Source organism: Erithacus rubecula (assembly GCF_903797595.1).
Source record: "Erithacus rubecula genome assembly, chromosome: 8".
Classification (NCBI taxonomy): domain Eukaryota; kingdom Metazoa; phylum Chordata; class Aves; order Passeriformes; family Muscicapidae; genus Erithacus; species Erithacus rubecula.
Window position 1 is genome coordinate 18,100,751 of NC_136659.1, and position 17,727 is coordinate 18,118,477.

The 17,727-nt window shown below is 36.8% G+C and overlaps 1 protein-coding gene across 1 annotated transcript in view; it reads right to left on the reverse strand.

Moving 5' to 3' along the window:
* MYO3B (myosin IIIB) overlaps positions 1–17,727 on the reverse strand; it is a 184,181-nt gene that overhangs the window by 33,383 nt on the left and 133,071 nt on the right. The window contains exons 32-33 of the mRNA XM_079310943.1: positions 10,618–10,681; positions 9,596–9,734 (exon numbers count right to left, since the gene is read on the reverse strand). Coding sequence (XP_079167069.1) covers positions 9,596–9,734; positions 10,618–10,681 — 203 coding nt within the window. The remainder of the gene's footprint in view (positions 1–9,595; positions 9,735–10,617; positions 10,682–17,727) is intronic.

A 17,727-nucleotide genomic window follows, 5' to 3' on the forward strand; every position in this document is an offset into this window, starting at 1 on the left:
AACAAGCTTGCTGTTATTCATTTGATAGTCATGCTCTTTATCGTGACTAAGAATATGCAGTAAAGAACAGCATTAAAAGAATGTAGAAAAAACAATTGCACCACTTTGCTGCAGGGTATTTTTGGTGTTTGCAAATCCCAGTCCTACAAAAAGAGGCTAGAACAATGTAATATTTCAAATGTAACTTCAGTGTGTGTGTGCAGGAGGCAACATAAGTACACTGGCAAGACGGAGTCCCAAGAATAGCACTGCACTCAGAAAGCTGCAGAGCCTACAAGGACAAAAACCAGCTGCAACTGAAGGTAAAGAGCTGGTACAACTTTCCAACTTTGTAGTACTAGGCAATCACATGCATTGTCTATATTTGATTCCCAACAAAAAGCAAGACAGTCAGATGAAGAAGGACATATTAAAGATGATCAAATCTTCATGGGTACTCTTGCTGCTCTTCAGCTTGTTAGTCACGTCTGCATTCTCCCTGTCAGACTTTGCCTGGTAGGGCAGACCAACCTAACAAGCAAGAGGCAATACTTAGCAATTACTCAGTTGTGCTTCTTGCCTTCTCACGTTGTTCACTGCCTATGTTTTCACATGCACAAGGCAGGACAAATCTTAAAGGCAAAGAACAGGCACTGAGATATTTTTAGGAAAAGAAATACTATAATTCATAAAACTCTTCTTTTATACATGTTGTGTTACAACTAAGATATGCTTGTTGTCTGCCTGACCACACAGAGGAAATCAGCTCCTCTTTTTCCCACTGGCAGTAATAGCAATACTTCCTGTGATTTTGGTATTCTGACTTTCCCTTTGGGGAAAGGTGTGATAAGCAGGGAAGGTGAGGGTGTGGCATTATTTTTCCACTGTAATGTCAACACCTGAACACAGCAACTTCTTACTTAAATTCTCTCCATAGGCAAGGAAGATCCTCAAGAAAGATTATCCTTGCCTGGGGTCAGAAGGGAGTTCTGCTCACAGTTACTACAACAAACTAGTATTGGCTATTGCTATACTCAGCCTAATTATTAGAATCATCTGAGGCTATCCATGAGAGAACTGAAATACAAAATACTTCTAGTGAGTAGAGAGAAATAATGATGGAAAGCCAAGTAGTACAATTACTGTCATGAGCAGAGCTAATAAATAAGTCATGTAAGACAATTTTTTTCCACCCAAATGCCTCAGAATCAGTTAATGATTTAGTGAACAGAATACCTATTTATCAAACTGTATCTATGAGTAACTAGTAGATCTACATCTTCACATATGTGGTTGCAAACATTTTGTTTTCAGTATCTATCCTTTATTTGTCAGAGATATTTGGGATTTTTTTTTCATTTGCAATGATCAGCCATGCAAATTATATATCATCATGTGTGTGATTTTTGGCAGCGAATCACAATCCACTGGAATAATAACTCAAATTTAAAACAGAGGAAAAACATCCAAACTCATACATAAAATACAAAATACATAAGAAGTTAATTTGCTATGGTACTGTCTGCACTATTCCACATACCTCATGTAATGTTCTGCAACATCACATTAATTATGTTACTGCTTTTACCTGCATGTTATCTCTTCACAGTATCTACAAAGAACTAGAAAAAGAAAATGTGTGAAAGCATACGTTGTTTTCTAGAAAGATGTTCTGAAATCTAGATATTACTACTCAGCTGCGGGGAATTAATCAGAGTGAATTCAGATTTTTAAATAGCAGCAAACACTGAGAAATTGCTTGGTAACATACAGCTAGCACATTAAATCATAGCTCTGTAAAAGCAAGCAATTAATGGTCCTAGCCTTTTTCTTACAAAATACCCAGAAATAAAGAAATTATCTAAAGTTTTCTGATAATGAGAAAAAGTTCAAAAATTCTGCAATGTGCAAAAAAAAAGAGCAAGCCGTTGTTAAAATATGATTACAGTTATTTTTGTTTTGTACTCACTCTCAAAGCTCTGTACCTACTGTACTTACTCTAATAAAGTTTACTTAAATAAAATGGTGGGATTTTGTTAGATACAGAAGAGTAATGAATTAGGAACCACACTATATGCCAGAGTACATTAGTCATCTGAGATGCTGCTGATTCAGAGCACTAGTAACTGTGGCAAAATAAGAAAAATTAGGCTGAAAGAGAATACTTTAAAAAATTTTCAAACAGTAACAACAGGACAGTCAAGTGCTGCACAATAAAAAACTTAACTACCAACAAGATATATTGAAAAGAAGTGTTCAAACAAACTTGTATGTTGTGGATAGAAAATGAGGACAAAGAGCAGATGAGCAGCAGCCTGGATCAGTGGATATTACATGCTAAGAAGGGAAACTGAACCCATATTAAAATCTACAGTGTTTTGGCATAGCATTATCATATATTTATTATTCAACTTCATTAAATTTCTTGGATTTCTTACTATATTTTTTGATATTTCAATGAGAGAGCTCTGCAATCTATTTTTATTGCAATGCAGTCATTACAAGCTGAATTTCTACTTGGTTTACATAGAACAAGTATTGAGTTGTCTCTGGAGAACCCTATTGCAATTTATCTGTGCAGTTTACTTGCATCTTATTTTATCTCTCACCTCTGATACTAATCAGTCATGGCTGCAGGTCAAATCTTTTTGCATTGGAAGCAATCACAATAACTAATCCAGAAGTAAACCACCCTATAATGAAATTCACTGCCTAGGGCTAAACATAGAGCTAACATGTGTTTAACAAATCAAAGCTTGTATTTATCACTTGCCACTGTTTGTATCTTTGCCTTTTGGAGGGGAAAAAAACAATTAAGAAGCCGTGCAGTAAAGAAAAATTTATGAACAGCCCAATTTCTTTTCAGATTTGTTGGTCTGATACTTTAGCAAAATTCAGGCTGCATATCATGCCATTGCAAAATAGCAAAAGATTTAACAGAAACCATTGATAGGTGAATCAGGTCAGAATGCAAACATTGTCATTGCAAGTCTCAGTAGAAAAATTTACTTAAAGCTGAGAGAAGTGCAACCAATGTCACTTATGTTTGCAGTCAGATTTTCTAAATTCACACTGAATTATATGGTAAAGAACATAAATTGTGAAAACGAGGTACTGTTTCTCACCATAATGGCTAGTGAAGCTGAAAGGCTCCTGCACAATTCCAGAAAGCAAAAATTAAGGGTTTCCACAGGGTGGGAGGTGATGGTTCCTCCTGGAGGCTCCTGTAGGGTTCCTCCTGCTGGGGGCTCCTGCAGGGTCCCACCATGTGCAAGGCAAAGCAATGCACAGTACCAGGCTTATCAAAAGCATCCATCTGCATAACTACGCAGCCTTGCAAGGCTAGAAAGGTGATTATCCTTTCCTATAATTATAGACACAGAATCATGGAATCAACTAGGTTGCAAAAGAGGTAATTGAGTCCAACCTATGACTGAACACTACCTTGTCAACTAGACCATAGCACCGAGTCCCACATTCAGTCTTTCCTTAAACATCTTCAGAGACAATGACTCCACCACCTCCCTGGGCAGTTCATTCCAATGTTTAATCAGCCTTTCTGTGAAGAAATTCTTTTTAATGTCCAACATAAGCTTCACTGGCACAGGTTAAAACTAAGATCTCTTGTCCTGTCGCTGGTTACCTGGGAGAAGAGGCTGACCCCCACCTGGCTACACCCTCCTTCCAGCGAATTGTGGAGAGTGAAAAGGTTGCCTTGAGTCTCCTCCAGGCTGAAAGCCCCCAGCTCCCTCAGCTGCTCCTCACAGGACTTGTGCTCCACACCCTTCAGCAGCTTCATTGCCCTTCTCTGGACACACTCCAGCACCTCAATGTCCTTCTGAACAGAGTGATCCAGAGCTCAAGGTGTGAGCTGGACACCAGAGCCGAGTACAGGGGACAGTCATTGTCCTGGCCTTGCTGGTCACACTATTCCTGATCCAGGCCAGGATGCCCTTGGCTTTCTTGGCCATCTGGGCACACACTGGCTTGTGTTCAACCACCACCTCCAGGTCCTTTCCCACTGTGCTGTTTCCAGCCCCTCTGCCCCAGCCTGCAGCACTGCATGGGGCTGCTGTGGCAAAGGTGCAGGACCCAGCACTTGGCCATGTTGAACCTCATGGCTCTTGGTCTGGCCCATTGATTCAGCCTGCCCAGGCCTCTCTGCAGGGCTTTCCTACCCTCCAGCAGATTGACACTCTGACTAAACTTGGGGTGCTGTCCGCAAATTTGCTCATAGTAGACTCCATCCTCTCTTCTAGATCACCAATAAAGATATTTAACAGAACTGGACTTAACACTTATCCCTGGGGGACACCACTAGTGACCAGACACAAAGCAGATGCAGCACCATTCTCCACCACTCTCTGAGCCCAGCCATCCAGGCAGTTCTTAACAATAATTGCAATGAGACAGCTTTATTACCTGCTTATTTTCTCAAGAGACATCCTAAAAAATATTTTCCTATGAGGATTTTTACTTATACATTTGCAAGATAAAATGAATGATCTGCAAACATAATTTCAATTTACTAAGCCCAAAGCATTTATCCCAGGTGTGATGAGACCAGTAATCCAGTGATACTTCTTCAGGAAAAAATAAAAAGAAGCTACTTTTTCTCCTGCACATACCCAATCAGATTTTGTTTCAAAAGCTACAGAACACTAGTAGGATCTTTTCACCAGAAATTCATTATACAACATACCACATCAACAACTCCTCTGCTGGAACCTTCAGCTGCAACATGGCCAAGAGTAATTATAGAATACAGTGTGGTATGTTGTAGGGAAGTACTGTGGAGATCTCACAGGCCTAACACAGAGCTACAGGATGCTCAGCACAATCAGATCATACTATGTAACAGTATCTTGGCTTTTTAGAGTTTCTTGTAATAGTTAAACTGTGTCATGCTATTTTATTTGCAAAAGAATGACCAACTCAAACCTGACCCACTCAAAAAAATTATCTGAAACAAAACCAAACCCAAACTCTTCAGCCCCAAATTTCTCTAAACCCCCGATACGTAAAAAACTTTTCATGCCAGTTTTTTATAACCAAGAGACCAGATTCTGCTCACTGTTACAATTTTACTGTCAAGTTTTTCATGATTTATATTCCCTCAGTGTAAGATTAGTCTCAGTGGAGAGCTTAAAAACAATGAAACAAAATGCCTGTTTAAACAAGCACAAGTAATTCTACATAGATTACAAATTCTTTCCTTGAAATTCCTCAATGATAGGATTCTGAAATCAAGGGCATTCCTGTATCAGTATCACCCCATCTACCAGTGACAACTAGTCGAAAGTCCATGCAGTATTTCACACTACATCATGGAGCAGTGCTTTTTCTTTTACTTAGAAAGGAAGGTTTGTTATAATGAAATCAAACAGGAAGCTGAGTTACACAAACAGCTGAATGGCTTGAATTAACCTCTCTCTACTTGCACAAAGTGAAGTGGCATCTTTGGTTACAAGGTGCCCAGATCTTGATACCACGTTCTGTGTGAAATACTGCCTGTTCTTTACTATAATACCTATTACAGTCATGCTGGGATATTGAATCTCTGTGAATCCAAGGATAAAACGTGCCCCTATTTCCAAAGGGCACTGATTATTGCTTTGCCATAGCCATTAACTTTTTTCAAAAAATGTAAAAATAGGAATGAAATGAGATCAGAGTTAAAACTATACTACAATGTTAAACTACCATGCAGTGTAATATACTTCTCTATATTTAAGCACTTTTACTCACAAGAACAAGACATTGAATCAAGACTGCTCTTTAGATTGAGGCAGTTTAAAACACTTTCAATAACAAAGTCTGGCACAAAGAAAACTGTACTCTAAAGCAAAGACCAAACATCTAAGCCACTGGGGTTTTTTTGGCTTGGGTATTTTAACATGATCATGCTTCTTAGCATTACAGATGGATCACTTCTTTAAAAATGGAGTTCAGTCCTAACTTTTAATGAAGTCATCATTATTTTAAATTTCCTGTTTAGGGTGATGAACCTGTAAATATCATCTGTGTGATGACAACCACAGAGTAACATTTTGGGAATAATGTCTCCCATGCCCACAATGCCCTTATTAAAATTTGTCCACAGTACTTTCTCAGGTGGGCAGCAGCCTTCCTCCCCATCAAACAGTAACTTGACATATTTACATATTTAATTATGTGCTTGTCCTCCACCAGTACAAAACTCAGTAACTTCATACATTTCTCCAAACCCAGAACGACTACGTTCACCAAATCCCAGTTTTCTTCCCTTAAGAAAGGAAGAGAAATAATTACCAACATAAAAAAAGTACATATTGCAAGAAAAACATTTAAAATGGGTCACTGACTAATGGGACTCCATCTTGAAACATGCCAAGCCCTAATTTCCACTAGTTTTGAAAAGATAAAAGATTAAAGAATCTAAAATCAAAGGCTATACTGAAATGGACTATTCACTGCCTCAGATGGCGGCTGTAGACAACGCTGAAGACTATACTTCCAGATCTTACAGAATCCTGGCAAATTTCTCTACCTTTCACAAAGTTTCAGCGTCGCAGTGTGGGGTGCAAGGCATAAACTGAATATATCCATAAGTCACATTGTTCTCCCATGAGACAATATCCATGGCTAGAGATTCTTTGTGTATTTTCTCACTTGCTCAAAATGTCTGTGCTAAGCATAAAAAATTATGTCATTACTTGGTCAATGCAGAGATACTATTAGCTTTCCTTTTGCAAACATATTTCCTTTGCATCTCAGAAAATCTGTCACTTTTATCTTTGAAGCAAAGTTACATTGGTCAATTCCCTATGAAGCACACACTTTTCATTAATAATTTCAAACATTCTCACTATCTACCTCATCTGTGGGAATACCACTACTTGGTCTCTGAAGATTACATTATTTTGATTCCTTCAGTACTACTTTATTGTGATTAGAATAATTAATTCCTGGTTTAATTGTTAGTAAAGACTGGACTCTCTGCCCAGGCACTGTGACACAGCAGAGACACTGAAGGGAATTCTCAGCATTGTTACTGGTCTTGCCCCAGTGCTCTGGGAGAGTGCAGTGCAAGGCAATGTCTGTTCAGTATAGAACAGCCCCTGTGACTCTATACAACCATAGCACATGCATGCACTTGCTGTGCTTGCAGTTTGGCCATACTGCTCAGTCTTTCTGTGACCCAGTGAGAAGGCTTTTGATGTGAAAAAGAAGCTTTTGTTTCTGTATTAATTACAGAGTATAGTCTTTGCATTACTTTCGGGGAAATTTCCTTCTCTATTCTTCCTTTGCCCATCTGTTATTAAGAACAGGCAGCCTGTGCTATTAGACATCCGGATAACAAGACATGAGAGAATAATCTGCTCAATTAATACAGAAACACAAAAACTCATATCAACCATTTTGTCCTTTTGTGTTCTGTCCCCTTTTGACTGAACTAGGGTCTCACCTACTAAGGCCTCAAGACAAATAAGCAGCCTGTCCTTCCTTTTCAGCTTTAGCCTTCATATAGACTTCCTCCTTAAGCAAACACCAACACTCTTTCATAACTGAGTCATGGACCAGTGCAGAAAACTGTCATACTCCCCTCCCCATTGGCCTCTGTATTTCAGGTCCAAGCACCAGCAAGCTGGCAGACTAGTGCTGTCTGTAATGTAACTTACAGAGAACTAAAAATCAGTCTCTAACATAGCAGGATAATGTTTCACTCTGAAAAATAACAGTCTTTGCATTGTTTGGACCACCTAGTGGGCAGCATTTTTTACTGTGAATAACAGCTTATGGAGTGTCACCCTACATTGTAAAGCACACATACTTTCATATGTGCTTTCTTATTCCAAAGAGATACTTCCTATTTCATTTGTTATTCACAGTAGGTGCAAGAATACTATCTGCTTAAAAGTGTACTTTATACATTAAGGCTCAATACAGACTGAGCACCAGGTGAAAGCATCTGCATCTCTGAATCTCTAAATCTCTAAAAGCATCCATAGAAGTTATTATTCTTACCAGGTTTACTTCCTTAATAGTTACTCATTGAAGTGTGATTTATATGACCATCTATCTGAATATTTTCATGCTTAACTAGGAAACTCCTTACTTCTCTGCATTTGCATGCTTATTCATTTAAACATAGATGTCTCTTCAATAGTTCAGATCAATGTTGCATTTATCTGCTCTTCAAATTTTATTCTTCTGTCATTTCACATTATTGAAGATGCTCTAAATTACTGGGTAATGTCTCTGAATCATGTTTGCTAAGGGTGCAATTCTGCCAGTTTTATTCTAATTGTTTTACCTCAGACACAAGGGCTTTGATTTCAAGGAGACCAGTGGCAGGGTAACATACAACATGCAGTGAGAGTAAAGATGATGGATTTGGGCCCTGACTGCTTTCCTCAAGAGGATTTGCTGCAATAAAGATATTTCTGTTTGACAGGTTTATTGTTTAACATGCAATAATTTAAAATAGTAATGCAAACTTCCCCTGCAGTTCCACACTATGGATTCAAAATCCATATGGACTGAAATGCATGAAGAGGGAAAAATGGATTTCTCAATCTGCTCTGTTTAAATACTATTCTCTTTTTAGCATGGAAAGAACATTATGCCTGTTTAAAAGAGGAAAAACATTGAATTTGCATTTTTTCCCGTAACAGAACAATCTTCCTATAAATACCTATCTTCTTACCTTTACATTCTAAATTGTTTTACTGAACTCTGTAAAATTGAACCACATAAACTGCAGAATTAGAGCTTAATTATTCAAATAAATATTTGAAGATTTACTAGATGAAAGGTGTCTCATTATATAAACAGTAATGTTAATTAATAGCACAACATTATAAATAACTAATTTTCAGTATTAATCTGGAAATTAATTTACTATCATATATATTTTATCTCTGGTTAAGGATATCACATTATAAACCTATTTAATCTTAAACTGTCAAAGTTATTCTACAGTCTAGTAATAAAGTCTGTATTCATGGATTTGCAAAGACAGAATGATTATAAAATCCATGATAAGAAAAAGTATTCTGATAGATAATGATTTCCTGGAATATCCAAAGGTAAACCAGGTAAAACTAAAAAAATGTCAAAATGTTTTACTTTAATTTTTTAAACTCTTGCTGAACATGAATAACATAATAGCAAATAAAATTTAAAAATGCACTGCACAGATTGTAGAATTGTTGCAGATGTTCCTGTGTTGCTGACTGGATCTTTGTGTGTGTGAACAAACTAGTTGTCTTGCATTCTGCCAAACAGGAGAGATTTCATAACCATCTTTGGCTTCTGATGTTGGAAGGCAAAGGAAAGCTGAAGCTCTTGAAGGTAGATTTGATTTCATTAAAAGCGTATTTTGAGATTAGTAATGACACTTTTAATAGAAGGTGTATTTTAAAAATAATTTTACTTTTGCCTCTGTAATACAGATACTTAAAGGCTTTTTCATATTTCCAGAGTGAAAATGTGCAGAAGAAAGTTTTTTCCATTCTGTTTCCTGCCTTTGAAGGAATATATCTCATCAATATATAAAGAAAGTTACACACTGGCAACATGTAGCTTATTAGCAGTAAACAAAATATCTCTGCTACTTTATTATATTTCTTACCTCCTTTTTCATGGGATGTCAAGAGACTTGACAACTGATGGTCTGCAACTGTCTGGGATCGGCTAATTGATTGTGAATCATTCGTTTCAAATGAATGTTTCAGAATAAATGGAGAAGCAGAAATTTCATCCAAATTATTCTGGAATAAAGAATGTTGGTTTAAGCACATAAGAAATGTATTGACTCCACTTGTGCATGATAACTTACAGCTGTGATTTCAGAGACAGAAACTTGCTATTTTCTAAGACTTTCTAAAACATCTAATGCTAGATTTAAGTTACACAAGAATCTTGTAGCTTTCAGCAACACCGACTTAGCACCCATGTCACAAACATTTGTTTACTTTTTCCATTTAACTTATTTATCCCTTTTCCTCATGCAGTTAAATCATAGCATGCACTGTATGCTGATTTCCTCTCATAGTTAATTTGTATCTTTAGAAAAAAGCTATAGGAAGGTATTAATCTGCTTAACATTTCTAAGTACATCATCCAAGGGATTTTGTTTTTTTAATCTTACATATGCTCAGCAGAGTTACTGGCAAAAACTGTACATTTTCTCCATTTCATCCTTTCAACATCAAATGGTAAGCAGCAAAAATTGGATCAGACTTCAAAGACTATGCTGTGCTCCAAGTCACAGAGCGACTCCTCCATTTCACATATTGAATTCGAGCAGGATATCAAAGTGCTACCAAAGAACCTCAGGTCCTTACTAAAAAAGAGTCTCTAACATCTGTAGAAAGTGAAGTGCACAGACAAATCACCTCAGGGAGCAGCTAGCATTTATTCTCAGCAGCAAATTTCCAGCCTTTTGATTCTCTTATTCACTGTACCTCCCTGTCTCTCTACAGAACTAAAGTTCTTAGCAAGCAGGCTTTTGTCTCAAAAACTTCAAAACATCACTAACGGTTTCATGTTCAGATGGCTATGCCAAGCAGCCACGAACACATTGCAGAACTGTGGACTCAGGAATTTGAAGTTATAATGGGATGTTGTTTTAGAATATAAACTTAGTAGTACCTTTTCAGTTTGTTTGTCAAGAAAATCAGACACCACGGGAGAAGACTGGTTACTGGTTTGCTGCCTAAAAGCAAAGCAAAAGAAAAAAAATTAGTTGAGATATTGTAATTCCTTCACTCTTATAGAAGGTTTACTGGCATACACACTTTTTTTGTTGATTGTCTCTTCCCCCCCTCCAACAATTTCTAAATATGCACATACAATCAATTCAGAAAAAAAAAACCCAGACCAGTTCCATTTCCTGTTATAAGAAAATGTATACTGCTAAACACAGCAACAGGTTATGAGCAATGAATTTGTCACTAAAAATATGTGGGTCAGTGCAGATGTGTAAAATCAGTTTATGAGAATTTAATGAAATTGAATTAGTTTATTAATTTGCTAAAATTTAACATAAAATCTTTTTTCCCAGGGCTGTGAAAAGCTGTTTTCACAGAATTCAAACTTAAACACTCAAAATTTGATGGATGAGGAAGAAGTAAAACACATGTACTCTCTTAAAGACATTGAGGGTTGAGGGACAGAGCAAGAAGTAAGATGCCTTAGATTCTTTGTCTGTATCTGTTACTATTTTACCATCACATTATGGCACCATAAAAATATTAAAGGCCAACTCCTACTTCATTAATGCTGATTAAAGTAACATAACCTTCTGCAGGCTGTGATCCTCATTGTCAGGCCTTTGAAGGCAACAGTTTTCTTCAACAGTAAAGTCCACCCTGACAGAACTTGTTTCTGAATCTTCAGCAATGCAATACCAAAAAAAGATGCTATCAATTTCATTTAGTGGATTAAAAAAAAAATGAGGTTCGTAGAAATTGTTTGGTATTCTCATGGTCCTCAAACTGGGATTAAAACAAAGACATTTTCTTTGTCAAAACAGAATGAAGTTCATAAACATTCATCTTTTATGCAATTTCATGAGGGAACTTTGGACTTGCATGTCAGATTAGGGGAATTTATTCTTTGACACAAAACTTGTGTTTTCCTTGGAGGAAATTATGTGAATCATTTTAGAAATGCATTATCATTTAGTACTGCCACACTTTTAAAGTGGAAAGAATAACTTATGTTTAGGACTGTATTTGACACTGCATTTTTGCATATACTATATTAACTGCCAAGCTCTTTATTATTATTTATCTTGTATATATATTATTTAGATAATAATTTATTTAGTTGGACTGGTTAGATAACTTGCCACTTTTCCCCAAAATTTCCTCCAGCATTTGTTGAGATGATGCACTCCCCTTTACCTCAACATTTCTGAAAAGAAATCAAATACAAGGAAAAAAATTATGAATAATCCTCAAATATCACTGTGGTGGATGTCAAAACCAAAACTTGCTGTCAGATCAGTATGTTGCAAATGGCCTACAATACCAACACCAGACTGAATAATCATATAAATTAAAATATTCAGATTTTGTGGTGGTTTGGATCTGGATATAAATAAGCAGCATGAAAATAATCTCTGTCTTCTATTTAAAAAATTACACACCCTTATCACGGCTAGAACCTTCTATAATTGTTTAAAGCACAAAGGTAAAAATCAGCAACTTGCCTCTGTACAGCTTAACCCAGCAAAAAATCAGCCTGAAACCCCAACTCTATGCCAGCGATGCCTTGTTTCTGATTAAAACAATCCCAAATTGGTTTGGAGGAAGTCCATCCTTCCACAGAATTACTGTTGCTACCAGAACTATGCACTTGATAACGTGCTGTTAATTACTCAAGAGCTTTTCACGGCAGTTTTCTTTCCCTGACCCGATAAGATGGGGAATGGCAGAACGGCTTTGTGGGCGCCTGGCAGCCAGCCAAGGTCAACCCACCACAATGTCAAACTGGCAGGGAACACTTCTGGAAACATGGTATCAACTGCAGATCTGGGTTCCTGTGCCTGGTTTCAGTCAGGCAACTCAACAATTTGCTGCTGACTGTTCAGCTACTGAGCTATAATATGCCTCAGTCTTCACATGTAGGCTGTCTATAAATCACTCCATTAGCAAGAAACATTGGAAAAAGAGAGAAACATTGATTCTAAAGGTCTGTCTACACATCTGTATAGTGTATAGACTCACTATCCTTAGCATTGAAAGCAGTTGAACCACTGTAACATAAATCTAGTAATGGAGATTATCCTATGTGGGAGAAAAAAAAATCCTGTTTTGGAGTTACTCTGGTCATTATGAGTATAAGTAATGGCATTTAACTTTCATTATTTAAATGCTTTTAAAAATGTTAGAAACAGTACTAGTTATTCTACTAGAAATAATACAGTTCATTTTGTAAAAGTAGTATTTTACAGAACAGAACAAATTCAATCCTTCCAGTGTGGGTAGATGAAAAATTCCAAAGGGGTGGAAAGCAGGGAAAAACCAGGTGACACTTGAAAATTGTGCCCAAATTCCCATTTACACCTTAAAAAATCTTCAATAACTATTTAAACTTATGAATGCTAAAGTAATTAGAAGTTCACATAGCATCAGAATCAGGCCCATGGATTCTACTGCATGCCACAAGGATGGCAGACTTCCTACTTCCATCACAAGCAATAATCTTAATGTTTTCTATGATTAGAAATAGTAAAGTGAAGTTATTAAAGAGAACCAGAATGTCCTTATCCCAGCTTTTCTTATGGAAAGAAATGAAAACTCATATTCAAAAGGTGACTTATACAAGAAATTGCAATGTGATTTTGACAGAAACTGAAAACACCCAAGGAGAAAGTATGAGAAAGGTGTAGGGAATGAATCACCAGGACCCAATGGCATTCACCCAAAGATCCTGAAAAAAAAATAGGTTTAAAATGTAGAGACGTGACCCATTCAATCAGCTCTCCATGAAGAATAGAAACACATCAACCACAGTGATTACTTTTCCTTTTAATCAAAAGAATTCTTGGAAGGTTTTGTTACTGACTAGCAGAGTGAATCTCACTTTAGTGAGACACAGGCTGCAGATGAAGTCAAATAAACTACAGCAAAAGACAGAAGAGCTTTTATATGAAACAGGAGAAATCACATGAAACCAGTTTCTGAATGCATTTGTGCTCATGTGACTGAAATCATGTTTAATCTCTCCTCTCAGTGATACACAGGATACTGTGACTATGTGCTAATCCACCAGTACCCATGCAGGTAAATCCTCATTGCATGCTACTTCAATAGGCCTCCAGTTGCAGCAAACTATTGAGAAATGAACCTCACTCATTTTTCAGGCACAGCAACAATGCCATTGCAAGTAAAGCAGAGAGAATTCCTCTAGATCGATTTCTACACTTTCTCCCCATACTGATGCAGCAACAGCTGGTGGCACTATGATGCTATTAACTCAGCTTACCATCAGTAAGCTTTCCTTGATGTCTAACCTAACATTCTTGTGCTGCAATGCAAGCCCATTATTTCTCTCCTGATTCTCAACAGAGAAAAGTTTGTTTTCACATCAGCCTTTCATGATGGGAGAAATGATACCATATGACCCTTAGTTTTTTATCTCCCTTAGACAACTTTCTTTACCATGGTTTATAGAGGTATGTAATCATTTTTGTTGCCAAAGGACTTGCTAACTTTCTTCAAGGGCAGTCTCTAATGTACTACCTTAACCAAGTCACCACAGGGATAAGAAAATGTTACAATGCACTTGAGTCGAATGTATCCTCACTACTAGTTAATCTCTCAATGTAAACTTTGGAGCACTACTGATTTTCATATTGTGGTTCATTACATTTCATGTAACTGTTTCTAATTTAAGTCCTACCTTCTCAAGCCCTTGTACCAACAACTCAGTTAGTACTGATACGACTTCAGTAATCAGATTCTGCTTCATCAGTCAAGCCATTAGAGAGCAGAAATAGACCCACTTCTAGAACTTGGATTTCACATGCATACTTCCTTGTAGGCAAAGAAAAATGCTGATAATTACTCTCCATCTATCATTTTTCATACATTTAAGTTGGTGCACTTGTGTAGCTTTGTACGTACTCTATTATACAATCTTGATTCTACAAGGCTCATGTGAATGTCACAAATTTTACTAAAAAGAATGTTTTGTTGAGAACCTAAGCTGACCAAAGCCTGAACGTGACACCAAATAGCTAAAAAGAGAAAGATACAAGGAAAAAAAATCACAACGAATTCAGTTCAAGAGTGTGAACTGGTGTTGATGTCATGTATCTTTTACCTTAACACACAGAGCTCCACAGGAAACCAAGGAGCAAGGGATACTCACTGAGACAAAGTTATAGTCACAGCCCCAATTGATGTGTAACAGTCACTGTGTGGAAACAATGCTTTCTTCTACACAACTCAGTATAGAAGCATTGATTGTGTACACGTAGCTAACTTATATTGTGATGTTTAGCAGCCATTGAGCTATAGTACAGTGAGCTAGAGGAAAAAATTAACAGTACAGTAAGTGTTTTCTAGGGGAAGTATCAGATCAGTATTACTTAACTCAATTTTCATTTTGGAAAGAAATGGAAAAGATGATGGTGGATCATGCAGGTTACAGATACTTTGATGAGGTTCTAAAGGGATTTAAAGATATTTAAGAATGACAGCTCTGTCTGAACAAGAAGATGAACAAGGTAGCATAGATTAAGGTCCTTAGTTACTGAACTGTAGATTAGTCTGTAAAGCAAGAACATTTATGAAACGTATATTCACTAGAGATCTGCCAATCTAACAAGTTCAAATCACACGATGTTTTAGAAAATTACTTCTCATTTCTCCATATATTATTCCTAATTAGTCAAATGATCCCTAATACTAACTTGGGATTTTAGCTATGCCATTGAAAAATGCAGCATTTTTGATTTCTGCAATGATCAATTACAAAATGGAGGCAGAAATTAAGTAAGGTTGGTGTCTCTGCTCTCCTTGTGAGAGAGGAGATCCCATCACACTCCTCCTTTCTCTGCTGCCTATTCAGCTCTATACAGAATTGTAAATCTGCTATTTAGCTGTTGAAAAAATGGCTCAGAAAGGTATCCACTTTCCTCATTTGAACCATGTTTGACTCATGTCTTGATCATGTTTGACTTTTAAATAACTGTCCCTTTTAAGGTTTGATTTAAGGTTTGAACTGATTCAATTCCTTGATGCCATGCAGGGCTGTGGGTTCCCCTCAGTGGCTGATGATGTCAAGAAAAGGCTTAGCATACGTTTCATAGTTTTTGGGGAATAGTTAAAACTTAGTGTCAGCTTCCCAGGTGTACTATTATTCCCAGGATCCTGTTTCAGTAGGAGCAGACACTTCCACAACTTTGTGGAATTGAATGGAAAAACATTTTTTCAGACAAAGCCATTTCCCTGCTAACATTTACATTACCTATTTCTACTCGATCAGTGACATTTGCCAACTCTCAATGCATCCTTAGTTACCTGTGGCATCAACTTTGCATTTGACTTGATTACCAAGTCAAGCATATAAATGCATGAAGCATTTTAACATGCAATGCTAAATGAACAAATGTATGCATTTAATTAGCAAGCCATGTCATTTATTAGCTTGTTTGCTCATGTCCTGCATTCACTGACTGAAGAGCATGAACTTTTTTCTACAGAATTAATTTTTTAAAGTGCTCATTTTTTCTGAACACTTTGAAATTAATGACTTAGTAAAACTGAGTGCTTTACATATAACATTATAACTCAGCTTTTAAAGAGATCTTCAAAAGAGCAGCAGGTTGCCAAACATTTAACTGCAAAGTTATACTGCTCTGCATACAACAGAACTGTGTGTCATTTTGCTTTCTGAACCCAAGTACCTTTAAGCTCATTTCTCATTTTCCAAAACTACCAGTTAGGGGAGAAAAAAAGAAATAAAAATACAAGAAATTATAGGAAATGAAAGAAAATGAAGAGAAAATAGTATTTTAATTTTTATACTTTTGTGCCACAGTACATGAAGCCATAGTGACATTGCCTTCTCTAGGGTCAGGTTACAACCTACTAAGCATCTGCACTTTTCTGTTCCCTACAAGTTTTCTGTATGACTGAACAGCCATGTGCTTAAAACAATAGCCCAGTAACAGCTACATGAAAAAATGATGCTTGATTCATGGGAATTAAGTTCTGAGTTCAGAGTTCTGAATATTACCTATGAAATGCTGACATTTTCAAGTCTTCCTGAAAGCACTGGAACCTAAGGCCATTGCTGAGAAATGTATGGGATTATGCAAATAATGTGCAGTTTTTATTTGGCTTAAATTAAGAACTGCCAGCAGTAATGAGAGTTTCCCAATACCAGGCAAAAGAACTTATTTATCTATGTGACTGTAAACTGCAACAAGGACTGGGTGCAAGACCTGAACTGCCAATGTATTTCACATGGGCATCTCCAGGTCAGATATTTAAATGCATTTAGACACTGATTTCAATGTAAGTTTAATGGCTAAATGTCTTTATAGGCTGTATATATGTGCTTCACAGAATCCAAATTCACCTCAATAGTAACCAAACCATAAAATCTCTGTAAGTCTCAAAAGATGTACAATTAAGCCAAGTTGTACAAAATCAAAATACATTTGTTTGGTAAGTAACAAAGAATTCCAATGACATTTTGATGCAAAAATGGAAGAAAACCATTCCTACACAAAAAATAAATGAATAAAAAAGTTTAAAAAGGCTCTGTGCCTCCAAACATGTTCAAATGAAAAAGCCTATTTACATTGTAAATAATTATAATTCTGGGTGGCAAAGAAAACTGACAGTAGAGATCTTATTAGGTCTTGCTTGCAACCATCAGTGCAGACTGAAGAATAAATGAACACTTCAATAGTCCTAAAGAGATCACAAGATACACAGCCCTTAAAGACTTAAACAAACAGAAGGCACTGCATGCTCATGAAGGGAATCATAAATTAGGAACCTCATTCCCCAGGGAGCAGTCAAGCAAGCCCAAAGCAGAGCTATGATGGTAAAATGCAGTGTCTTGTTCTTTACTCTGAAAATCACTACCAAAACCATTTCTTTATTTATTTAGTCCTTGTTCAATGGCCTGAACCTTTTTCTTTCTGAAACAGAATACTTGATTTAAGGGAAAGATTCACACTCAGCCTGCAAGAATGCAGGTAGCTACACCTGAACAAAGTTCTATAATAATGCT